The sequence below is a fragment of the Gadus chalcogrammus genome, chromosome 15, assembly GCF_026213295.1.
Source record: "Gadus chalcogrammus isolate NIFS_2021 chromosome 15, NIFS_Gcha_1.0, whole genome shotgun sequence".
Lineage (NCBI taxonomy): Eukaryota > Metazoa > Chordata > Actinopteri > Gadiformes > Gadidae > Gadus > Gadus chalcogrammus.
In genome coordinates this window covers 4,227,888-4,254,548 of record NC_079426.1, presented here as the reverse complement: position 1 = coordinate 4,254,548, position 26,661 = coordinate 4,227,888, and the positions used below count along the sequence as shown (strand labels likewise).

At 46.3% G+C, this 26,661-nt stretch overlaps 1 protein-coding gene across 5 annotated transcripts; it reads right to left on the bottom strand.

Annotated features, from left to right (window-relative positions):
* Positions 1–307: 307 nt before the first annotated feature.
* golga4 (golgin A4) lies at positions 308–26,502 on the bottom strand. 5 transcript variants are annotated; one of them, XM_056610069.1, is made up of 25 exons: positions 26,295–26,502; positions 25,492–25,569; positions 23,201–23,302; positions 20,927–20,995; positions 20,038–20,373; positions 19,144–19,191; positions 19,002–19,058; positions 18,126–18,224; positions 17,178–17,328; positions 16,616–16,803; positions 14,327–14,410; positions 13,852–13,999; positions 13,581–13,759; positions 13,094–13,192; positions 12,837–12,992; positions 8,820–12,670; positions 8,595–8,716; positions 8,056–8,186; positions 7,171–7,260; positions 5,554–5,574; positions 5,264–5,332; positions 4,324–4,399; positions 2,465–2,562; positions 1,605–1,691; positions 308–1,100 (listed from the first exon to the last, which is right to left on the bottom strand). In XM_056610069.1, the coding sequence occupies exons 1-25, from the start codon at positions 26,373–26,375 to the stop codon at positions 1,086–1,088; spliced, it is 6,435 nt and encodes a 2,144-aa protein (XP_056466044.1). In that variant the 5' UTR covers positions 26,376–26,502; the 3' UTR covers positions 308–1,085. The 5 variants fall into 5 exon arrangements, with proteins under 5 accessions (XP_056466044.1, XP_056466045.1, XP_056466043.1 ...); XM_056610068.1 differs by having other exon boundaries at positions 309–1,100; positions 16,616–16,806; XM_056610070.1 differs by lacking the exon at positions 13,094–13,192 and having other exon boundaries at positions 16,616–16,806.
* Between the last annotated feature and the right edge of the window lie 159 nt (positions 26,503–26,661).

The window sequence follows — 26,661 nt, the reverse complement described above, 5'->3', positions numbered from 1 at the left end:
TATCGGTGGTCAGTGAGTTCAGAAATGTTGTTGCGTTTTTTTTGATAAACCACATTACACTACCAATGCAACTCGAATTGTTGACTACAACTCTCAACTTTCAAACATGACCCTGAACAAAAGGTGATGTTGACACGTTCAGTTTCAACAGTGAGTGGCTTATAGACTGCTGAATGATTTTTTTATTGTAGTGGCATATCATATACTCAAGACAGGACAATCGTCCAATCCATTTATAAAAGGGTACTAATAAAGTGTGCAGCGTGTAGTGCAAAACACAAGACAGCACAAACACGTGACAAAACTGAACTATAAATAGGATTTAATTCGTTTTTTTTCCTGGAAATGTATAGCAAGTCATATTGTGTACAGATTAACCATTATAGTACAATTTAAGAGACATTTTTGGGGGGTTTACTTGTCAGTTTTCCACAATATATAAAGTATAGAAAAGCAGTGGTAAACAAACAAGGTAATAGGTGCTAGTATGTCTTAATGTGGTGCGAGAGCACAGTTAAAGGGTCATTACAGTTTTACAGAGGAAGTGATGCAGACACACAAACACAAACAAATAAAATCAACTGACCATCAGCATCAATACATGATATGGATTATTGCACAAGCCATTCATTATAAACACATCTAAATAAAAAGAAAAACATAAATCCTTGTCTAAAAAAATGAATCAAACAAAATATCATAATGTGTAAATCAACAACCGCTATTTTCAGCAGAAATCTAGATTCATGGAAGATTCTCTTACATATTATTTAAATTCCTTTATAACTTAAACATAAAGCTACGCACACCATAGATGCCCCAGAATTGCACGCGTCACATGCACACAGACACACACACACACACACACACACACACACACACACACACACACACACACACACACACACACACACACACACACACACACACACACACACACACACACACACACACACACACACACACACATCCACACAAACAAAAACTTAAGATGTGAATGGGAGAAGGGCTTGATTAGGTGTCTGGCAGTCTTGCCTCTCAGCAGCAGTGTAATTCCATCCCTCAGGAGCACTTCATGTCAACACTCATCGAAGCCAAGGCTGCGGGGAAAGAAAACACCCACAGCAGATTACTTAATACAGTAGATTTTACGCTGGTATTTACCCTATTAAGAGAAAGGTCCATTTAAAAATTGGGCACAGACATACAAACACGTTGATATCAGTGTCTAACCTTTCTGTTGTTTGTTTGTTACACTCTGCAACTCTGACCTCATTTGTGTTTCGTCTCCTATTTGTTGTCCTCATTTTGGTTGCCAAGTGAGAAAGTGCTGAGCCTTACACATTAGTGTAAGTGTGTGCGTGTTCTGTTGCGTGATAACCTTCCAGTGAACTGCTTGTGCATCGACAGACGTGTATAAAGCTATATCAAGTAAACATCATTTCAATAACTAAGACAAAGTGGCAGATACGAGTTATCAGATTCCTAAGTATGAAGATACAATTCCTCATAATCTCTCTGTTACACCTATAAAGCACAATGGTACAGTCCACGTATGATGACACAGACATATGAACCAGTGAGGACGGAGAGGAGCTGCTTACAAGTGCTTTAGATTCCTCTTTCTCCAGAACGCTCTGTACTTGTTCTGGTGGGAACTTCAGCACGGAAGTGAGGACTTTGGCCATCGTCTGTCACAGGGGAAAGAAATCAGGCAGCACTATTAATTTGTATCCGCATTAAAAAAAAAACATATCGATAAATTCAACCAAATGGGACGCACGCGAGCGCTGTTCATTTATATTACGACCGTTTGTCATCATGAAGGGTGTTCCTCCGTGAACTCCTACCCTGGACACTAGTGCGGCCAATCAAACCACGCATGTTGTAAGACACTTAACAGAACACGGCACAGAAAGGGCCTTATCGTCCGTGTAATCAGACCCAGCCCCATCTGCCATGCGCTCCCCCCATAAAGACGAGGATAATGAGAGGCAGGACTGGAGCTCCGACGGACCCCTAGCCGCTGCTCGCACACTGAACCCCGGGCCAGAGTCCTAAACCGGCACGGCTACATCATGTGAGACGTATGCGCTCCCAGGGCAGCCTGGGAGACATCCTCTCACACGGGAGGCCTGCCACGGCGCCATAAAGAACCTCTGTTTAGTACCGGCCTCCTGGAGCGTCCTACTGGCTTCAGGACCCAGAGGTCTCCGTCTCAACAGCGCGGCTAATGAAGGAAGGCCTTGTTAATTGGACCAGGCCAAAATACACACAATGACTTTTATACGGCTTCCTGAGCCGTGCAGTCAACCCCTCCCCCCTCCCCCCTCCCCCCCCCCCCCCCCCCCCCCCCGCCACCACCTTCCAGGTGTGGGAAGATGTATAGACTGACTTTAGGCTGACTCTGTAGCACTGGACTCCGTGTTGGTTTTGGTGACTTTAGCGCCGGCGGATCACCCACCTTGGTTTCCCGGCCCATCATGTACTCAAACAGAACCTTCCTCAGGTACTCAAACTCGGTGGGTTCCGACAGCGCGTCGGTACTGCTGTATCCCGGGTCTGAGGAGGGAGACGGACACAGAAAAAACGTTTGAGTCAATCATAAATCAAACAATGTAGGGAGTATACAATGCATGGCGTTCAGATACAAAGCAACACAAGCCATCTGTGGTAGAACACGATACAAAATTCAATGTCTTTTTGTAGAATGTGGTTCCCATCATCGTGTTAACACTTCGTACGGGAGGGTTAAAGCTAAACTCCAGCCAACCCCCTTCTGCCCGTCGCCTTGCTCAATGGCATCATGTTTGTGTTAGCAACTCTAAAGGCGGAAACACTTCCAGCCCAGTCATGGTGTTGCAATGAATCACAGACTTTAACCACGGGAAAGAATGGCCAAACTCAGCATGGGGATGCCAGTAAGAAACATTTTATACGCGATGCCTCCTGCGGGCCTTGTGTCGTTATCCTGAAACAATAATCATTAAAACAACACAACGGGGAAATCGCAGTGCAATTTAGATAGTGGTCGGTACCAGCAGCAGCCAGGAGCCTGGGATTCTTCCACTGCCCTGTCCTCATTAAAGGCTTGATATAGATGGAGACGGAAGCTGGGGCTACTGGATTACCCACGGCTCGCCTGCCGGTGTGTCTGGAAGACACGTTAGGGAGGGGGGCTCTGAATGTGTGTGGGGGCGTGCGAGCATTGGATTGAGTTTTGAGCGTGGAGAGCGAGCCAGCGACAGGTAGAAGGCATAGCGGAGGGGAATCCAACAGAGGGCTTTGATGCACAGGCGTGAAGAAACAGGATGGGGGGGGGGGTGCCAATAAAAAACCCTGCCCTTTGACCTTCGGGCCGGGGGGACGCCACGCTGAGCCAGCGACCCCCTCCCATCCACACCCCCCTACTCTCCCCCCACTCTCCCACCTACTGGGAGTAGGAGCCGGACATGCAACCAGATATCAGAGGGGTCCGGTCCCCACCAGATAGCACAGTATGCTCGTCCGCACTGTGAAAGAAAGGGTGTTTGGAGGAAAGTATGCTCGACGTTGACATCCCACTGACTCGAGGACAGCGAGGGCCCACTGATAATGAGGAAAGGGAGGCCGACTACTGGTCTTTGGATAAGAGATTGTAAGGCGCCCGTGATACAACGGCGAAAGATTTAGGGAAGGAAGGAAGGAAGGGAAACACATGTCTGCTCGCGTGGTTTTTTTGTGGGAAACGCAAGACCGCAAGCTGCAAAAGCCATTAAATCGTGCGATGACCTCTCTTCCCCGCCACCCCACCCCCCCCCCCCCCCCCCCCCCCAACACACACTTCAACATTTGACAGCAGATTCTCTTTATTACACCAGAAGGAAAGCTCCACGGCGAAGGCTAGAAACTGGTCCACTCTAAGACACACGCACAGAGAGACACGCACACACATCCACACTTAATGCAGGGGTTTTGATCCATGGGCGAGTTGCATGCGTGCGGCAGCAGTCCCAGCAGATTGATGGTGCACAGCGAACCCGAGTGCACGGCAGCGGCCTTATATGGGCCGTCCATATATTAAAAATGAAATAAGTTTACATCCAGCTGAGCCTACGGCACTGCTCCGATGACCAATTTGATCCTTCACTCGAAGTGGGAAAGCCCAAGATAAATGAGGGAGCCATAACTGAAAGCTTGAGAGCACATTAAGCACATTGGTCATTTTTTTTTATTTTGGAGCCAGACTTGCGCTGTGCAGTACTCGTGAGGTGAGGTTAAGCCGGGCATGGCCGGGATGAGGAGGAACAGGGTGAGACATGGACTTTCGCTGTTTAACCGTACCTTTGCAGGGGTTTCCCAGATGAGTAACTACAGCCTTTTTGTGGAGACATCTCATCGTATCCTCGAGTGAGTGGATCTGTGAGGGGAGAAAATGCAGACATACAGAATTGATAGAAAGCACAACAGTTTAAAAGCTTTTACCCTAAATCGTCCTCTCAACCTCAATCAAAGCGGATAGTTTGCCTTCGTGTTCAAGTTCGATTTGATCCAGAAGAACATAGAATGTATGTTGAAATCTGGAAGGACCAAAGGAAGCGTTTAGCTGATGTGTCTGCGATGGGATACAGTATTACACTGCTGGTCTTCCACAGGGGACTAATTGTGAGAAAGGCGATGTGTGTGAGGAAAAACCCTGGGATAGGGCAGCTGAACTGTTTATACGGTTAAGGCAAATGTAAACAGATGTGCAGAACAATGTAGTTAGTGCGGCAGGGGAGCCATAGTTAACTCGTAGCTGGAGGACAGCACAGTAAATACAGTGAAAGGGATTCGGTCTGCACAGAGGGGGGAGGGAGGGAGGGAGGGAGAGAGGGAGGGAGGGAGGGAGAGCGTGAGCGAGAGAGTGAGAAAGATAAACATGACTTGTTTGGACACATTTTCTTCACCTGAGGTCGTATTTTAAACTTTCTCTACCGACACTCAAGAAAAAAATAGACGAGAGAAAAAGAGAAAAAAATAAAGAAAAAAAAAACCGACAGTGTGAATGAGTGAGCGAGCCAGAGAGATACGGCGCTCGACAGCGAGAGCACGAGTGAACTGTGGTAAAGCAAGGAGAGACAGCGACAGGGGAAGAGAGATAAAACTGAGGAGTGACGGGAGCAAGTGAGAGACAGACAGACAGACCACAGACCGAAAGAAGAAGGGAGAGGAGGAGGAGGGGAGGAGGAGGAGGGGAGGAGGAGGAGAAGGAGGAGAGCCGGGGGGGGTGATGGAGACTCACTCGGTCGACAAACTCCTGCTCCTTCAGCCGGGCCTCGCTCAACAGAGTGTTCCTCTCAGACAGCTGAGCCTGCGGCCGGGAGGGATGACCGGGGACAGCACAAACAAACAGCGTTAGAGTGGAGCACTTGAAGGGGTGATGATGCAGGACCGCTACGTCCATAAACGACAGACAACGGGCCCATTGATGCTGCTGGGTCACCAAACGGGCCGCTGATAAATAGGTGATGCAAACATGGAAGCGTCTAGTTACAAAGATGGAGAGGCTGATATCAAGGCCGAGTTGCTCACCTGCAGGTCTTCGATGCTCATCTGAAACAAGGAAAGGGAAGATGTTCATTTTTTGGGTCACTTAATGGAAATATTGACTCTGCTTTGGGTTTATGGGGTTTATACATTTAGCAGCTTTTGCGGTCTAATTCTGCAATGGCAAGTTTGAACACCCAGCTTTAAATGACTTTAATTTACCCTAATTGGTACGACCACACGATCACATTTATAATTTTTACGGGAATAACACCACATAATTATGAGGTGGACCATAAAGGGCTACAAATTAGGGCAGGAATCTTAACGATCAATTCCAGAGTCATTACCCTAATCAGAAGAGAGTCCAGCCAACGGATGCTCTAGCACTAGCCAAACTAACGTCGAAGCACACCAACGCGGGAGTACAGACACCCAACCTTCACGCTGGATATCCAACCCCCGTCTCCTGAGCATATGGCCTGCTGTCTACAGAGGGAGTATTTGCGAGACCCTGAGCGAGAGGAGGCCTCTCAGAGCAGTATCCCCCCATGAAGTGATTACGTCACCTGAATAACACGCGGTGAACGTAGAGAGACTGCTAGGACTCCCTGTGAATCGGTGCCTTGGAATTTTAAGCGTCGCCTATATATTATAGATACGTTGAACAGATATGTATATTTATATCTGCGACGGGGTCTCCAGGCCAGCTGGGTAACAAGCGATCTGGCTCGGTACCCAGAGAGCAGACTGCGCATGGGAACCGTCCCGGTGAGTATAAATCCTGGAGGCTGGCTGGGTCGGCACCACCGCCGATAATTGGTAACAGGGATCGGGGCCAACCGGAGGCCGGCAGCCGCCCGGGTTCCAGGAAGAGCATTCCAGACTGATTCAGGCGGCCCTCGGAGCGCCCGACGTGTGCTGGAGAGACGCCTGCACCACGAGGGGGGGGAAAGAAAAAGAGAAAAAGAGAAAGAGAGAGAGAGAGAGAGAGAGAGAGAGAGAGAGAGAGAGAGAGAGAGAGAGAGAGAGAGAGAGAGAGAGAGAGAGAGAGAGAGAGAGAGAGAGAGAGAGAGAGAGAGAGAGAGAGAGAGAGAGAGAGAGAGAGAGAGAGAGAGAGAGAGAGAGAGAGAGAGAGACTCTTTGCTGGAGGAGGATGCGGCAGACGAAACGTCAAACTCCATCCTCCAGAAGGAGTCTTTCAATTACGACGAGGGGGAAAAGGTGTGTGTGTGGGGGGGGCAGAGCGGGGGAGAGCGGATCTGAAGACTGCTGAACCCGTTAGAACTGAAACAGTCAATGTCCAAATAATGGGGCGTCTTGAGGGACGTCGGGGAATGCGAGACGGAACGAACGCTCCTGTGTGGAGGAACGACTGTCCGACGCAGTAACGGATCCGTCAAGACTCTGTATGGCTTACACAGTAATGCTCTGAGTGGGCAGGGAGGTGACAGACGTGCTGCGATTCCATCTTCACCTGGACGCCCCGTTTACGACTTTAACAGAACCCGACAGTTAATAATAGTAACAGCCCCACCAGGCCTTCCTCTCCTCAGAATGTCAATCGTTGATCGCATACACGCTTCAGTCGATTCCGAAAGGGACGATGGCTATGGGGCAGTTGGTAGGTGAACCTGTAGGGTCAAAGGTCAAACGAGGTACCTCAGAATCAGCCCCGCCGACCCTTGTTTGCAGGTCCTCCAGTTCTTTCTGGACTTGCCACACTCTGTCCCCCATTTCGTCCTCTCGACTCTAAAGGGGGTAAGGGGGGAGGGAAGACAGCATAAACATGGCTGAGTCACTTCCTATGTGTCACGGAGCATCACTGCCCAAGTATTTTGATTATTGCCAAATTTGTTCTTTTAGACCTCCTAGCTTTCATTTGTTTAGAAGAGAGTTTTAAACAAAAGACAGCTTAAGTTGCCAACTGTGTTCTTGAGGGATAAAATGTAGGCTTCAGAAGACCAGAATAGAAATAGGTCAAATTGTTAATCAACTATAATGCTACAGTCTTATTGAATTATTCATCCTGATTGGTCAATAACATTCCAAGGGTGTCATTAAAAAATGTTGTTAACGTGATTTAACAGCTCCGAAAATAAAAAAATATCAAAAATGACTTCCTTGACAACGCAAAAACAATATGCTCAAAGCGCCGTCGAAGAATAATTTAATTTCGGCAGATTAAAGTAAATAAAAAGGCAATAAAGTTACAGACTAAAGTAATTTATATTTAATCAGTGTCTCTAACTGTGGTATTGTAAGGTTATGCATGTAATGATTTTCAAAATCTTTAAAGAAATTCAAATGATAAGGACTTACTAGTCAGTCAGTCAGTCAGTCAGTCAGTCAGTCAGTCAGTGTGTGTTGAGTGGATTGGTGTGTACATGAAGGTTCATATTGATAATAGGCCTATATTATCTTCCCAGGCCCAAATAGTCCACATTTTGTGATTGTCGTTGTGATTGCCTTTAAATTAAGTGTAAAATTCCCAACCTCAACATAATTATACATGTTGATATAAATATATATAAATAGGTGCAGTACCTGCAACACCTGTTCATATTTCTGAACAGTTCTCTGCAGGTCATCGTCCTTCTGGGCGATGAGCTTATGAAGCTGGCTGACTTCTTCCCGGTTGCTTGTGATTAGCTCAGCCTCCACACACTGAGCCTTCCCTGTTGAAGGAAGCCGAGAGGAGCTGGCCTTAGCTTACGGAAACATTGCATTCATTACCCTAACCCACTAGAAAGGAAGAACGGACCGCTTTGAAATGACTATGGTTATTCGGATCGTGATTCCCTAATTTCTCATTCATCACGGTTTGTTTATTTAGTTCTACACATCATCTAGGATGAAAGAAATTTGTTTCCAACCGACTGTTGAACATCAACGTCAGCCAAAATGCGGCAGGGAATAGTGTGGTTGAAGATAAGCATTACGTTAATTATAATGTGCATACATACATTCTTGGTAATCACAGCATATCAGAGCAATCACTGCATACCAAACAATATTGTTTTTACAGTATAACATATCACAATGCTGCTATTTTTTGTGAATGAAGTACTACACTTCCCTCTTACCAATAGTCTCCTTCACTGTCAGTTCAATCTCCTTCTCCTTTAGAGCCATTTGTGTGTTGAAGTCCCTCATGAGCTGCTTGAGTGAATAGTTTTGCTTTATTTCCAGATCTTCCAACTCCAACCTGGGACAAAACGATCACGTTAATACAGCAGATATTCTCGTAAAACCAGATGAGGTGATTTCTGTTGTCGTTAATATGCACCTTCAATTCCACCCAAACTTACTTCAAATTCTTGTCACTCTCCTCCGCCAACTCCTTCTTGAGGTGCTCGAGATCCTGCTCATGTTCCCTCCTCAGCGACCGGAAGTCCTTCTGCAACCTGGTGAAGTCTTTGTGGATCTTCAGTTTCTCGTTCTTGACCTCAGTCAGCTTCTCCTTCAAGGACTCCAGAGACTCTCCGTCCTCATCTCTCTGGTCCGTCGTCTCCGGTCTCGGCGCCTGCACTGCGCTACTCTGTTCCATCCTGACCACCTCCTCCTGCTGCACCAGCGTCTGCTTCTCCAAGGAAACCATAGCGACCTGCTGTTGTTTCAGCCAAGCTTCTCTCTCGAGGAGCTCTTCTTTCAGTCGACCTATTTCGACAACAAGGTTTCGATTCTGCTCCTCTGCCTCGTGAAGTCTTTCTCCAAGTTCTTCCAGCTTAGAGGGTGTTTCATCCGCCTTGGCATCGGGAGCGGCCGTTTCATCCCTCTGAAGTAACGAGATCTTCCCCTCGTACACGCATTTCAACTCCTCTAAAGACTTTTCGTTCTCCAGCCTCTGCTCGCTCAGAGACTCTTCGAGGCGTTTCTCGTGGTCTTCTTTAAGCTTTCCCAGTGCGTCCTCAAGGTTTCTTCCCTGCTCTTCTAAGGTCTCCGTGTGCCGCTTGCTTCCCGCTTCCCTTTCATTGATTTCCTCTAAGCTCGACTTCAAAGACTGAACCATCTGCTCTTTTTCCTCAAGCTGTGATGTCAACTGTTTCTTAAGCTGACCAATTTTCTGCTCAGCCTTCTTTTTGAGGTCGGCCATTTTCTTCGCACTCTCCCCAGACAGCCTCTCCTCAGCGTCCTTCAGGCTCTGCTCCTTGCTCTTCTGCATTTCGCTTCTCATCTTCTCAAACTCTACCCGTTGAGCCTCAAGCTCAGATTTACAAGTGTGGTTCTCCTTCTCCAGGATGTGCAGCTTGCCCTCCGTCTCTTGGAACAAATGGCTGTTGTGTGTGAACTGCTCCTGTATCTGCTGCAGCTGTTCTGTGAACTCTCTCTTCTCGCGTTCCCTGTCACTGAGCTGCTGCTTGAGGGCGGCCGAGAGTTGCTCACACTCTTTCGTCTTCAAGGCCAACTGGTCTTGAAGCTCGCAGAGCCTGCCGTTGCAGCTCTCCAGCTCCGAGGCGAGTGCGCTGACCCGCTGCTCCTTCTCGCTCAGGGCCTGGTCCATCTCAGACTTGCTGATGGACTGATTGTCGATGTTCGCAGTCAAACGCTGCAACGCCTCGTTCTTCTCGGAGATCTCTCGCTCCAGGTCACGCAGGCGGTCCTGCAGAGACACGACGGTGTTGTGGTTCTGTGTGAACTTGGACTCTGCGTTGTTCTTGAACTCAGACAGGCTGTTCCTGAGCGTGTCCGCCTGCTCCACAGCAGACTTCTTCTCCTGCTCAAGCTTCTCAATGGTCTCCCTCATGTTAGCAACAATCTGCTGACTCTCCTCTTTGCAACGCTGGCTCTGTAGATGTATGGCTTCCTCCTTCTCCGTGACACTACCTGCTACCTGACTCTTTAAGGTATCAATGATGCTCTCCAAGTTGCTGATATGCAACACGTTTGCGCTCATGTTTTCTGATATCGTTTTGTTTTCTTCGCTGAGCTTTTCTATTCTGAGGACGTCTTGTGAAATGGACTGAGAATGACCCTTCGCTTCCTTCAGCAGACGGTCCCTCTCATTGGTTAAGGCTTCAATATTCTCTGCCTGAGTGCCGAGCTGAACGGTCAACTGCTCAATTGAACTGCATAGATTCATGTTCTCCTCCGTCTGCTTGCGGAGCTTCTCCTCTAAAGTGCAAATTGTATCCAATTTAGTAAGGATAACATTTTTGAGCTCCCCCACCCTTTTCTGGTTACAAAGAACTTGGTCTTTCAGCTTGGTCACCCTGGACTCAACTCTTCCATAGAGCTCAGTGGAACCACTTTCAACTTTTGATTGAACCTCCCTACAGTAGTGCTCCATTTGGTTGGTGATTACCAGTAACTGCTTCTGGAAATCACCTTCCTTCGCTTGGATTTGAAGAGCACTCTCCTCAAGTTTCCTCTCCAAGTCTTCACCCTGCTTGCTTTTGGAAGTTTTAAGAGATTTAAGCTTGCCTTCGCTTGACTCCAATTTTTTGGATAAAGCCTTCAACTTATTCCTGCTCCCTTCCTCCGTGCTACTCAGCTGATCTTGGAGAGCATTTCTCTCAATCAGAGCCTGATTTAGGTTCCTTTCCATGGACTCAATTTGCCCCTTAAGCAAAGCCTCACTCTGGGACAAACCCTCAAGCTTACCTGCTGCTTCCTTCAGCTCCACTTGGAGTTTCTGCACAGTGGTCTCTCGAATTGCCAGCTCTTCTTTAAACTTGTTTATCTCAAGCACTGATTGGTCCTTCTCTACCCTGATAGTACTGAGTTGCTGAGATGCGTCTTCCAATTCCAGGGCCTTCTCCTGCACTACGTGCAAGTGTTTCTCCGAAATATCCTCTTCCTGTTGTCTTAACTTCTCTTGCCAGCGATGTTCCAAATCCTCAACCTCCTGCTTATGAGATTTATGCAGATTCTCCAGCTCTTCCTTGTGGTTGGTCTGTAACTCTGACATGGCACTGCTGAGACCGTGGGAACTTTTCTGGGCCATCTCTAGGATTTTATCTCTGACTTGCTGCTCTTTCTGCTGGAGCTCTTCCTCTTTCTTGGAAAGTTCTTTCTTCATAGACTCCTCATTTTCCTGAAGTCTTTTCTTGAACTTCTCCTGCATCTCTTTGGCCTTCTGTTTGATCTTGTCCATCTTGGTTTCCTGTGTCTTAAGCTTAACTTCCATCTCTTTTACAGTGCTTGCAATCTTCTCCGCGTGCGTAGCCTTTTCATCATCCAGCCCTTTCCTCAACCGTTGTTCGTCTTCGTGCCTGGCGGCAGTTGCCTCGATGTGCAACTTCTCCTTCTCCGAGAGTTCTTTCTTGGTCTGTTGCAACTGTTGCTCCATTTCCTCAAGCTCCTTCGACTTCCGCTGAAGGGTCTCCTCGTTTTTCCTCAAATCTGCTTGTGCAACCTCCAGCTTGCGCTCCAACTGTTTCAACTGCTTCTTGCACTGACCTAGATCCTTGGTAATCTTGCTTAAATTAGCATTCGAGTCCACCAGGCTCTCCTTCGCAGACTGCGCTTGTGATAGACTGTGTCTCAACTCCTCCAATTCACTTGACTTCGTATTCAGGTCTTGCAGAGCAGTCTCCGATTTTTCATTCAGTGTTTTTTCTACAAGGATGCGTTCCTCAAGTTCTCTTTGTTTCTCTTCCACGGCGATTTTCAAGTTGTTCAGCTCCTCCTTTAGTGTTTTTTCCATCCCTCCAAGTGACTCTTCATGCTGCTGCCTGATATCTGCCATAGCTGCATGGTGCTTTGCTTCCTCCTCTTTTAGTCTCTGCTCCACGGCTTGCTGGGCTGAACCAACAGAACCATCCAGTGCTGCAAGCCTCTCTTCCAGAAGCTGCTTAACCCCCAACGCCTCAGAGAGCTCAGAGGACAGAGCCTCAAGCTCTGTTTGTTTTGCATCCAATTTCTCCAAGGTCTTCTGGTTCATGTCTTCCACATGTGCATGGAACTGGAGTTCTTTATCTTTCAAGATGTCCTCTACATTGAGGCTGTGATCCTGCTTCAGCTTCTCCAGGGCCGTGTTGTGCTGCTGCGTTAAGGTGTCAGCGTGCTTCTCTAGCTGCTCCCGTTGCTTCGCCTTCAATGCAGACATCTGCTCCTTGTGTTTGGCTCGCAGATCTTTCATCTGCTTGGAGAAATCATTGGACTGACTCGATCCATTTTCGGAACTCTTTTCCAGCGTGCTCTCGAGCTCCAGTATTCTCTGCAATCAATTGATATTCGTATTACTGACAACGGATTGTAAATAATCATGTAGATGGTATATTGCTACTGGAGATAAAATACAAACACAATGTGATCTCAGACCCCACGTAAATCATTCTACATTCAACCATTGGGACTGAGACAGCCCTAGGAAAGAGCCTCACGGTTCTGGCAGCCTCCAGCTCCAACTGTGTCTCTTTGACTTTGTTCTCAGCCTCCGTCTTCTGGGCTGTCATCTGCAGTCCTGCGTCCTCCAATGCAAGAGAAGATTGCTGTTCCCTCTCCTTGGCAGCCTGGGAAAACTCCTCTTTGCATTGCTCCTAAAAGAAAGTCTGATTTTAGAGCCATGGATACTACAAATCATACTTCAAATCATACAATCGAAATATATGTGTGCAAGGGAAAGATGATAAGTATTTACCACAGCTTGGTTAATTCGAGCAGTTAGTTCATGCTCTTTGGCAGCAAGCAGTTCATTGTGATGTTTTTCCATATTGGCAACCGTGTCCTCAGATGATTTCTACCACATTCGAGTCAGAGAAATAAATCAACCGTTGAACATAAGACAGTGCAGATCGTGTGCACTTCCACAAAAGAGATCATGCAGAATAACTTCCACATTCAGAAGAACATGGCTAATTCAATTTTCATGTTAATTTACAAAGTATCTGTCATGGGTTTACGAGCAAAACAGAATCCATGTACGGCTAGAGGGATATTTTGCCTGGTCGTTCACTCAAGTACATTTACACTTGTCATCTCAAAATAAATATTACATTGTTTATATACACTTATATCTTGTGTGTAAATAAGGAAATTCAGTGTTAATGAGTTTTTTCATAACTCTGGAAAATAAGGCCTCATTCCATTCTTCAAAAATATAATGGAGGCAAAATCTGCAGTCTGACCTTCATGATGGAGACGACCTCTTGCTTGACCCTGGAGAGTTCCTGCTGCAAACTCTTCCTCTCCTCCTCGCCCTCGCGCTCCACCTCCTTCACCTGCTCCTCCAGCTGAACCTGCAGCTGCTTCCTGGCCTCCTCCGCCCTCTGAGCGATGCCCAATGCCCTCTCCAGCTCTTCGAACGCTACGCAACAAATTAAATCACAAAATATCTATACACAACCCCTACCGTCGAGATCATTCCCCATGCATAGCTGAGGCCGGCTGCCATTGTACCTGACTTCTCATTCTTCTCCTTCTGCTCCTGCAGCTCCTCTTTCTGGGAGGCGATCTGCTGCATCCTGGTACGTAGCTGGGCGATCTCGTCCTCTTTCATCTCCAGCGTCTCATGCATCTGACGCTTGGTCTCAGCGATCACCATGCCCTTAAAAGACACAGTTTTTAGCTCATGCTACAGAGGAACAGTGTGGACATGTATAGTTAAAAGGGTGTTGTCTCTACATCGAAGGCCCTAAATCAAGCCGTTGGTTTTCAACAGCAGTAGACAGTTTTAGGGGCTCCCCACATTCCTGGGAGTAACCTCAAGAGCCTGTCCCTGTGTGCGGGGGGTTAAAGTTGACCAGCCTCGACCAGGGAACTTCAAGGCCGGTGACCCCTGTACTCGGTGGCAGAACGAAAACACGGCCGTATATCATGAGCGGGAAAGTCCGTCAAGATGTTGGCCGAGGTCGGAGGAGCTCCACTCGCTCACCTTATCCTGCTCCAGCTGCTCGATGAGGTTCTTGGCGTCACGCAGCTGGGTGATCAGCTTTGTCTTCTCTGTAGTGTGCAGCTCCTGGGAAAACAAATCAAATCTTTTAATGTTATGGTTCTCCGCCTCACTCCTTAGACTCTTTGAATCAACGCGTCTGCTAAAAGGGTTAATTGTTGACGTGAAATGGCCGGCTTAAAATATAAAGGGAAATTTGTTAAAAATACAAATCAACGGATGACGATATACCAAGGGTTAGACAAGACATTGTCTTTACTTGTATTCTTGCGGATTACATCAAAATGAGAGACTTGGTACGCCAGCCAGCCAGCCCAACCCACAAGCCTATGATCGCAAGCGTCGACACAAAACCCCAAGCAGCACACGACGCGACCCAAATTACAGCCCAGGTCCGCACCCGCGGCCCGCAGCGGCTACGCCTCAGCCACACTTCCACTTCACCCGCGGCCGTCGGAGGAAACGCAGGGCCGACTGCACCACCCAGCTGTTTGATCTACGACTTCAATGACGCGTGTACCGAATGGAAGCGTTAATAGAGCAGCAGGGCGCAGGACTGCAATCGGTTGGGATTCATACGTTTTGTGTTAACCGTTTGATGAGCATTACTAAACCAAACCCACCATCGCTGGGGTTAACTGCTCTAGGTGCGAGACGACACTCAATCCATTCCAAATTCTCTGAGGTAAGGAGGAGGCGGGGGTAGGACCTGTAGACAGGTCTGTTATGGGCTGCATTTAACCGAGACTTCAGCTCAGCGGAGACTGACACCAGGACACCTTGATGCTGCTACGCGGGGCTAAGTGCCTGTTAACCTCTGCTACGCTTTCCCCTGACTGCTCAGAATCCACGCACGCATAGAAGGTATGCAGATGTGTACACATGAGGCGCCGGGTAAATAATGATCTAAAGGAAGTGAGCTTCCAGATGCTGTGAAACATCACCAAGGCACGCAGCTAAACCACCAGAATCGACCCAAATTTTTCTAGCAGTGTTTGTGGATAATGTTTGTGTGTCAAAGGAAATGGAGTTTCGAGTCATGTCACGTCGACGTGACCTTTTCTGCTGGAGCCAAGGCCAGAGTTTTCTCGCGGCAGTGAGAAACACAGCGTTTCACACAGCGCCGTGAATTCAGTGACATTTTCATCCGACCATGACCAAGGGGGCGGAAGAGGCGGAGCGGAATTGTCCTTTTCCTGAAGACATTCCTCTGATGTGTGACTCCCCCTTCCCGGCACCGTTATAATCGATCCCCAGCAAACCCAACACCGACAGCATCAATCTCTAGCAACCTGAGGTCTCGGAATAAAATAAAACTAAGAGTGCGACACTCTTGCACGAGGGAATAATACAGTATGGGTAAATTAATAAAAAATGGCCCTCAAGGTTATTCATCAAGAGACAAAGGAGGGGACCCTGTATGTAGGCCCAAATTTGATCGCGATTTTGATTTTAGCGTCAAACGATCACAGAACTAATATAATCGAGTTTTTCAATTTATATGTATATTGATTATTATTCTTTTTTAACAGCTGGATACATAACTATACATTATTATAGATTTTAACATTTTCTTTTTGATCATTTTGTGGGGTTTTTTAAGGCGAAATTTCACAGTTTCACAGTTCAGTTACAAAGTGTTTTTTGGGAGAGACATGCTGAATATATACATCATGTTTTCCAACTCAAAAAATTATCGTTTGATAATCGTGATTTCAATATCGACCAAAATAATCGTGATTATGATAATCGAGCAGCCTTACCTGTATATCTATTTTTAATAGCTTGGGACATTCTATGAAGACCATTTCTAGTATAAATAAAGTCTACAAGTATAAATGAAGCCAACGGTCCCCATTGAGTTACTGGCAGCCAGCACGCACACCATACCTCCATCTTCTCCTGCCAGCCCCCTCACTATACCTTCATCTTCTCCAGCCCCTTCCCTATACCTTCATCTTCTCCAGCCCCTTCCCTATACCTTCATCTTCTCCAGCCCCCTCACTATACCTTCATCTTCTCCAGCCCCCTCACTATACCTTCATCTTCTCCAGCCCCCTCACTATACCTTCATCTTCTCCAGCCCCCTCACTATACCTTCATCTTCGCCAGCCCCCTCACTATACCTTCATCTTCTCCAGCCCCCTCACTATACCTTCATCTTCGCCAGCCCCCTCACTATACCTTCATCTTCGCCAGCCCCCTCACTATACCTTCATCTTCGCCAGCCCCCTCACTATACCTTCATCTTCTCCAGCCCCCTCACTATACCTTCATCTTCTCCAGCTCCTGCAGCCTGAGCTGCAGCTGCTCCTGAAGGGTCTCGTTCTCGCTGCCCAGCTGGGCGCCCCTCTCCTTGTGGGTTCTCAGCAGCTCCTTGCACTTGAGCAGCAGGTTCTCCTGCCTCGTCACCCTCTTCTGGAGCACCTCCATCACCCTGGCTGAGTCACCGCTGCCCTCTTCTGGTCGGGAGAAGTAACGCAGCACCACAATTTGTCATTGGGATGAAGATCATGCGGGGTTTTAACAGAATGGGCGGAGGTCACCATTTTTTGTTACATAACTAAAACTATTGACTGGTTTTTAAAATAATAACAATGAATGACCATTCCCCAATCTATTTGTTATCAACACATCGTCATAATAATATTAATTAATATATTATAATTTGATCTTAAGACGGGTAAGTCTGTGATCTCAAATTGATTAATTGCTAAACAGTACTTCCTCTGAAGAAGCCCTTCACTCTGGATCAAGCTAGCGTTTGCCCTCTCGTGGGTCGATGTGAGTCGACTCATCGAATCCCCGCCGATCTAATCAAACGCTTGCTGACCGTTGCCGACGGCAGCCTCCGCGTCCGTGTCCTTGGTGGGAGTCCGCAGTGCGGCGCTGGAGTTGGCAGCGTCTTCAGACGCTGACACCTCCACCTCGATGGGCACCGTGAGGTCGGTGACCCCCTTGAGTCTCTTCTTCATCAGGGCCACCTGATGGGAAAGCGACACCGTGAGTGATGGGCATTAAGAGTCCACCAGGCTCTCCTTCGCTGAGTGAGCTTATGATAGACTGTGTCTCAACTCTTCCAAATAACATGACCTCATATTCCCCTACCTACTGCCACTGGGTTATATGAACACCTTGTGAGTGCCCCCGGGGCCAGCACAGGGCCAGAACAAGATAAAGTTACTCTATCGTTACTCACACATGATGCTTCACACATGCATATTGATGCTTCACACATATTGATGCGGGTTGCAGGTTTGCATAGTTAAAGTGGCAATGATGAAGATCTCCAAAAATGCTAATTTAAGCATGTGTGGTGAGTCACGATCTACCTACGTGGTGCTTGAACCCGTGGCCCACGGACAAAAGCCCTTGAAATTACAGTATTATGAGTGTTATGAACTGTGTGTAGATTGGCGTCTTTCCTGCTATGTGCTCCAATCACGAGTTGCGCAGTTAGTGACATGTTTTCCATCAGCCAACAGAAGTGGTGCCGCCAGAGTGGGAAGGTGGAGCCTGTACACAATAGACTCGCTCTTCAACTCACTTGAGTGTGTAGCTGCGTTTTATTCGCCATAGGTGGCACAAAAGAGGTCGAAACGAAGATCTAAGAGCTTGCCACTTTAACAGGTTCGGCCTAAGTTTTATAACCCGAGTACGGTTTGGTTTTAGTTCAGATTTAGGTGTTGTGATATATGCAGAGATATAACAACAAGGTGAACCTGTAACACATGTGCACTCCTCAGACTGGATCCCAGGCTACAAGCCCATGAGACGGTACCTGAGTCTGGAGCACCGTGATCAACTGGTCCTTCTCCTCTAGGGTAGCATCGAACTCCTCCTGCAGGTGCTTCTTGGCCAGCTGGTCCATTTGAAGCTCCTAAGCAGACCATTCGACAGATTCAAACAGCACGCATTGTACGGGATTACATGAAAGTGAAACTCAAAAGGGAATTGTGTCCATCCCCTACTATGTGGACTTATAGTAGCACACATCGTAGGTGTGCTTATACTGCACAAATAAAATCAATAACCACTTGATTAGACAATTACCAATTAAACAATGGGATTTTCCTAGGAAATTCTAGTCGAATAAACATCCAAATGGGTAGCATGACCTGTTAGACCGACCTAGATCTCATCTGTTTATCTGAGCGTGTTTACGCTCTACTCTAATTGAGAGCACTGAAATTGTGCATGACCCAGATACTCATATTGGACATTGAGTGCATGTACACACACACACACACACACTGCACGCACACATGTACTGCAACTCATCTGAGGTAAACAAGAGCATCAATAGTGCGCTACGTTACCACAAGTTTAACCTGCACTATTAAAACGTTTAAAAGAGGAGTTTGTTCTTTGAACTGTAACTGAAATGAAGATTGTGCAATAACAAAACAAAACGATCCACAAATCAATACACTCTGTCTGCAGGGCTACCATCTCAGTTTGAACTAATGAACCTGCCAGTGGAGGTGAATCTTGGCTGCAGATATAGAGCACATTACTAAACAAAAAATTGGATTCTACTGCAAGTTTTTCCATATCACTTTTGCAACCCTTTTCTCTCGCGGTATTTATAGTACATCTTTGACAGCGGCTCCTCCTTCAGTGGATGTTGGGTAACGAAGGAAACCGTTGGACCTACCTCCCTAAGCTCTCCTATCCTGCGCAGGGCTTTGTCTTGACTCTGACTCAGGATCACCTGGGGTGCGAGAATAAAGAACAGCGAGTCAGTCAACGGGTCGACAATCCTCTCCAAGAGGCCCGTGTAATCCCGTGCAGCTTACCTGGCTTTTCTCTTTGTCCCGCTGCACCGTCCGATACGCCGTCACAAGCTGCATGGAGAAGATGCGGGAGATAAATAGCTGTATCGCACCCGTGTGCAGTGAGAGAGAACACGCTGGCTAACTCCCACGGTAATGAAACGTCAAGATAGAGAAGAGAGACGCATAGACCTCCAGCCGGAAGATCCTTCACAGAATGAAACGACTAGATACAGAAGAGAGACGCAGAGACCTCCAGCCGGAAGATCCTTCACAGAATGAAACGACTAGATACAGAAGAGAGACGCATAGACCTCCAGCCGGAAGATCCTTCACAGAATGAAACGACTAGATACAGAAGAGAGACGCAGAGACCTCCAGCCGGAAGATCCTTCACAGAATGAAACGACTAGATACAGAAGAGAGACCCGAAGACTTTCAGCTGCGGGGTCTTCACGGACTAAAACGTCAAGATACAGAGGAGTAGGGCTGAGCGATTCATTGAATTTTGATCGCGATTTTGATTTTAGCGTCAAACAACCAGAAAACTTATAGTTTTTGATTATAATATTTTTTTTTTATTAAATGTTTTATAGAAAGTGCAGAACAGCTGGATACATATCTGTACATTATTTTAGATTTAAATATTTTCTTTTTGACCATTTTGTGTATTTTTTTCTGTGTTTTTTGGGAGAGACTGCTGAATAAATGAATAAATACATTCAAACTCAAAAATGATTCTTTGAATAATCGTGATTTCAAAATTGACCGAAATAATCGTGATTATGATTTTCTCCATAACCGAGCAGCCCTAGAAGACAGACACAAAGACCGCAATCCAGGGGCTCTTCACTGAATGAAACGTCAAGATACAGGGTTGAGGGGTGGGGGGGTCTATGAGGAGGCAGCGACCCTCACCTCCGAATACCTCCCCCGGTAGTTCCCCAGGCTCCGCTCCGACCGCTGCAGGCGGTGCAGCAGCTGCTCCTTGGAGAGCCCCTCCACGTTCCCCGGGGAGTCCTCCGCCTCGCTCTCCACGTCCGACGAGGGGTCGTACCCGGGAGCGGCGGGGGGCTCCGCCTCCCCCACCGTGGTGAGCGACTCGCGGGAGGCGCTGCGGCCCAGGCTCTCCTTGGACGGCGAGCGGAAGAGGCCCTCCGCCCGACTGGCCCCGCTGCGGAACAGCGACTCCACCGAGGGCACCTTCAGCTGCAGCTTCTGGGCGAAGGTCTGGGGCTCCTCTCTCCGCGGAGGCTGTGGGAGGGAGCGGCGGCACCGTGAAAAGACTTACAATATCCAGCGTTGCCAGATTGGGCCAGGATTCCCGCCCAATCTGGCAACCCTGGCGGCAGTGCGCTGCCGCCAGGGTTGCCAGATTGGGCGGGAAACAATATTGTCAGTGTTGCCAGATTGGGCAAGAATTCCCCTGCAATCTGGCAACCCTGGCTGGTTGCCGGATTGGGTGGGAAACAATATTGTCAGTGTTGCCAGATTGGTCGGGAAACAATATTGTCAGTGTTGGCAGATTGGGCCAGATTTCCCGCCCAATCTGGCAACCCTGGCTGCAGCGTGCCGCAGCCAGGGTTGCCGGATTGGGCGGGAAACAATATTGTCAGTGTTGCCAGATTGTGCCAGAATTCCCGCCCAATCCGGCCCAATCTTCCAACACTGACAAAATTGTTCTCGACACGGCTGATTAAAATGTGCACTTAACGAGATGGACGGCAAGAAACAAATTAATGTAAAAAGTTAAAGAAAAAATTTGGAGAACAACGCTGCTGGTGGGTGGAAGGGAAATTAAACTTGCCTGCGGAGAAGCACTTCCATCTCCATTAATACTACCTCTGGGAGACCTGGACACCACACCGGAAGCCCCCTGCAAGATAACAGCACAGCGCATGAGGGAGAGCCGTGCCGGTGCTCTGACCCTTCAGACAGTTAGTGACTCCACACCCCAGCGTGCTACTCCCTGATTACTTTGGAGGGAGCAATATTAGAATTGCTCACAGCAATGCAGGCAGCAATGGGATCCCTCATGCAACTTGGAAAAAAACAGAGGGGTTAAATACACAAAACGGAAGGCATCTCTCCGGTACGGTACAACAGAAAAAGGGGTTAAAACGTAGTCTACGTAACAGCCACAAAGACGGAAAAACAATATGTAAAAAGAGGTTTAAATTGTCAATTAGAAGAGCCGGAGTTTGAATTGTCAGTTCAAGCATCTGTGTTAAAACAGCAGCACAGAGTCCTAGTTTGCTGAAAGAGTGTGGACTTTAGGCCAGCTTTGCGGGTTAATATTACTGGTAAGAAGCAGGTTCAGAGAAAGATAGATTTTCCTATGTCCAACGCCATGCTTCCCCCTGTTCCTGAGTAATCTACTTCATGTTTATCGTTGTACGATGTCAGCTGAGAAGCTTAGCCGGCTAACAAGGCCCGGATATACAGGGTACTGTTTACTTAGGACTACATGGTAAATGATGCGCTAAGATAGTGCATCGTTGAGCAGCAAATCGGATTTGCGTCACTTTTAAGTTACACGTTTGTTTACATTGTACCTAGCAATTTACTTACCAGCATATACAGTACATAGGAAAAAAAGACAAAGTTCATTGCTAATATTAATACTTATATTGATTATGTTTTTTCATTTTGCATCAATACAGCATTATTTGAAGGAAGTATCTTTTGTATAAATTTTGCACTTGAACAATAAAATATTTTAATATGACGCAGAGAAACCAGTACAACCAGTATTTGAAAGAAGTTGAGGAACATTTTTTTTTTCTTTATAGCAAAGAAGCTCATGTTTCTTGTGCCCTGGGCAAGTGGTATGCTAAATTGATTAGCATGCTTTCTTTAACCAAATCTATTTGTAAGGATTTCTGCTATTCAGAAACATGATTGACAACGATGGCATTATGATAAGATTAAGGTGAAACATGATAAACATGACAAAATTCATTCCGGAGGAATAAGGGGCCAATCACTTGATATTGAGATAACAACCGGAGACACATTTCTGGAGCAGGTGACCTCTAGATTGCATGAAAATGTTAAGCGGTAGTTGGGAAGCACTGTGTTCCTTTGAAGATCATATTCTCAAAGAGCAGTCAGAGGGTAAAATCAATGCAGAGACACAATTATGCACTATAGTTTAGGAGAAGATAAGATGACTGACTGGCCTCTGCTTCCAGAATGGTTGCATAAATTGCTGATAGTTTGTTTAGCTGTGGTTTGTCTTCCCCAGTTGATTGGGCTACTATAATTTTAAAGACTATCAGAACTTCAGTGTCATAAAAGCTATTTTTAAAAAGAGACTTGTATATGAGACTCATCATTACCACTTCATGGATTTTCATAATAAATGTTGTGCCACTATTATAGCATTTGTTTGTTTTTCTCTTCTGTTGATCCTTACCTTTTTTGACATTTGAGTTTGTCTAGTCTATTACATTATTCAAATGGGCTTTCTAAATGCAATCATCAATGCACACTCTGGTTTAATAATAAGGGTTCTATGACAATATACAACAAGGTACACGGTTTGTTTATTTGGGAAAACAGGACAGAAATAACCCATGTCCCATTGAACCACGTCTTGTGAAATACAAACACAGATCCCAAATGAACAAACGCGTGGGGATGGGAGACCACACCAGTTCAAATAACGAATAAGGGATTCTGGGAATTTTAAAACGCAGGCATCTAAAGTCTAAAAGGACCTCTAAGGGAGAAAGCATACATTGCTGTAACGGATTAGAACCAAGTAAAATGGAAGGGGTGTAAATCCGGCATGAGGTAAAGGCCAAAAGCTTCTATCCCACAATACAAACCATGAATCCCCATTCGATGCAATGTTAGCCTACGACTGAGATGCCTTCAGGTTACTAAGGATAGTCCATAGGAAACGGGATTAAAAGAGAGAGCAGGGTGCAAACAGCCCTCACTGGAGCTACGTGGGTACCAGTCTTCTACCTACTCCCCTGGAGGAGGCACAGAGATGCAAGGAAGGAAGAGAGGAGGTGGACGGGAGAAGGACGGGTGGGGGGGGGGGGGGAAGCAGGGAGTGAGAACAACTCACCACACTGGCTACCTGGGCCGGTTTGGGTCGTTTTGAATGGTCCAGAGCAAAGATAGTGTACTCAGAGAGAAAGGCGGGCTCGGCTATCATCCCGGCCAGCGCCTGAACCCGCCAGTGCAGTAACAAGACAGAAAGGCATGGAGGGGAGGGGAGGGAGACAGAGAGCAATGACAAAATAACACCATGAGTGCAAAACAGTGCTGGGGGACCGTCTGGCCAGCCTGCCCGGAAAAACCCGTCGGGAGAGACCGGCCAGAGAGACGAAGATGAGTAGACTCGTAAACGAGTCGGAGAGATAGTCTGAGAGACAGAGACGGACAAAAGGACAGCATGTGAAGTAGAGAAAAAGGGGGACAAAGAGGTGAGGAAACTGATTGAGACTGACCCGGTCGTCATTGGACAGCATGGCGGCCGTTTGACATCCCTGTATAGTCTCAAGCCATGGTAGTAATAGCTCAAACCAGCCAGAGTGGTTTATGTATCCCGATAATATCAATGTAATGAGGAGACTGTTCCAGGGAAGACAAATGGCGTGTAACTGTTTTGGTGATAAATCAAAAAGGTGTGATGGTTGAAGTAAGAGCTTCAGAGTGAGAGTGGTGTGATCTGTGTACATTATGAAGAACTTCAGAGTGAGAGTGGTGTGATCTGTGTACATTATGAAGAACTTCAGAGTGAGAGTGGTGTGATCTGTGTACATTATGAAGAACTTCAGAGTGAGAATGGGGTGAGCTGTACACAATGGAGAGCTTACGCGATTTCGCAAGGTAAAAGGGAGACTTGATTCCTGTACTGGAGCCTGTAAATAAGGCGGTGCAAAGTGTTTATGGGCTAAATTTGCCCAACAACATATTACACTACGCTATGTTTTGAGAATCAGTATAGCATTGAGAAAATAACAACTGATTCTCAACCATCAAACCCTGAGAGAGGGCGGGGTTATACGTTTAAATATATTATGACGATAACCAGGGGGAATTGAACAGGGTTACGATCAAAATCATGATACTTATGAATTCAAAATAGCATTACCAACAGTCTAAAAGAGGATTATTACCTTGTAGTATATGGACATTTAAAGAATTCGACCAAAACCAATTTTATTTTCCTGACGTTTCAGACCTCATATTTTGATAGTTTTATAGGCATATCTTTCTTCAAAACAGTTGATATTCATTCATTCAAAGACAATAAACGATAAGAGTGAATTATTGCCCGGGCCTGGAGTCCACAGCCATAAAACAATTCTTCTTAAATAAATAATGGTCAATATAAAGCTTTTACAATGGCCCAAAGATCAACCAACCACACAAGCTCAGTCTTCTAAATAACCTAAAGAAACAAACAAGAAACCCTCAAGTCTTTAGACATTCCACATAATGACAACTAGTTCCATACATCACTGTAGCTTTGAACATAGGTTCATTGCTTCCAATATGTAATGGTAAATGTTTCATAGCCTGCGCCCCTCCATTAAGAAGGTTCACTAGGGGGGAACACTGTTAAGAGGAAGCATCAATAATTCAGACACATGCTGTAGTATGTCCTACATTGTCCCAACAAAATGACTTTCTTTGTTCCAAGGAAGGGATATCTGGCTCTGGACATTTTTTTGATGTTTTAAATAGAACGAGGGGATAAAAACATGTACCATTAGCCGCTGTTAAATGTTTCACTAATTTGACAATATTATTTTTAAGACAATCCATTAGTGTAACAAAGTACACTCAGGGATATTAGTTTGATTATGACATTGGAAACTCTGACAAAGCCGAGAAGTAATGAGTAAGTAATATATTACAGTAATATTAAATATGAATCTAGATTCTCCCAAAAAGAAAATATAATAGTTGTATTGCAGTCCTGCTGTCATAACTACCTTTTAAACCCCTGAACACTTGAATATACAAAGCCCCCTGTAGCATTATTTTCTCAATAAACCAGCTTTGGGGGTAAAGAATAATATGATATTGAACAGAATGCATTTAAGGTTGAAACACTGTCAACTTAATAGCCCACCATAGGCTGCCTTGAAATGTTATTTTTGATTTTTTGTTATGTAGTCGAATGTAATGCTTTATTGTAACTCATGACTAATGGTTGAACACAGTTAAATAAAAAAGGGGTGCCAAGCCAAGACAGTCTTATAGATCTGGCAGATTTTGAAGAGCAGGCAGAGGTTTCATCCGTCTACATAATGCAGTGGGGTTAGGGGAGGAATGATTCACCTTTGCAGACAGCCTGGAATATGAACAGAATTAGAATTGGGCTTGGGTTAAACTGTGCTTTACCTCTCTGTCGCTTGGAGAGGGTGTGCCATCCTGTTGAAAGGAGGGGGTGTGGCTGCTACGCCTCTCTCCAGGTCCGGTCTGTAACGACATTGCGAGATGACACATCAGCCAAAATACCTTGCATAATACAGACTCCTACTAGTTCTTTGCATTCACACACACACTCAAGCAGGCACACAAGGACTTGAGACACCTTGAAATTGAATGAATGTTCAGTTATACCACTTTGAGGTTTCAATATTGGTTTAGCATTGTTAATCAACAACAACTACTGTGTAACTCGGAAAATCAGTCAAAATAATCCCCTCAAGATTAAAATGCAATGGCAAGCATATGCTACAGCGGACAGCTGAGAACCACAGCATCCAGGACAGTCACACGTCACACTTTCGATTAGACGACAGCAGCTCAAGACGTATATCGAATATATGATGTGTGCAATACAAATTAGGGCATAGGTGCCTTTACATCGACAACCACAGGACCACACTTCATGATCGGTCCATACAGTTCTGGATCGACTTGATCAGCAGCTGAGGACAGCAGTCAGCTATGGTCAGCTATGTTTAGAAGCTAACCGATGAGCTAGATAGAAGCTAGCCATGTTACCCGGCGTACTAATAACTATGTTCTTTAACATTGTACAACATTGTCAACTAACTATGTCATGACATCGTGCTCTTATTTAAGGGCCGGTGTCTGTTGGGTATCCGGATCCCAGAGGAACATTCCCGAGGCTATGGCTAGAGCCAGCATAACAGGGGTCAGCTAGCAGCTAGCTACCAGAATCACAACAACCCGACCTGCTGGGCCTGAAGTGGTGACTGCGCGTTCCTCTGCGGAGACTGCTCCTCGTTGATCTTCTGCTTGAGCTTTTTAAACATGGCTCCACGCCGGTATGGCTATTCACTCGATAGCACGTAACTACCTCGCAGAGTATGTGTGTGTGTGTGATGTTCCCTTTGACATCCAAGACCGTCCGGCCGCTCTACTTCCTCATTCGTAGTCAAATTCCAGCAGGTGGCTTCGTTCTTTGCGCATGCGCAGCCAACATGAGCCAACTGCTGAATCTGCTGAATTAATGGTCCGCTGTTATATTATATTATTTAGATGGGTAAGCCTTCTTCATTCATCCCCAAAGGGCAATTAAATAGTAATAGTAGTACGCAT

Excerpts from the sequence above, each read along its gene's own strand:
- golga4 (XM_056610068.1), bottom strand. The coding sequence starts at position 26,375 with ATGTTTAAAAAGCTCAAGCAGAAGATCAACGAGGAGCAGTCTCCGCAG. Across the intron at positions 25,570-26,294 it reads CACCACTTCAGGCCCAGCAG|ACCGGACCTGGAGAGAGGCG; the intron begins GTCGGGTTGTTG and ends ATGTCGTTACAG. Across the intron at positions 4,400-5,263 it reads AGCAGGAGTTTGTCGACCGA|ATCCACTCACTCGAGGATAC; the intron begins GTGAGTCTCCAT and ends CTCCCCTCACAG.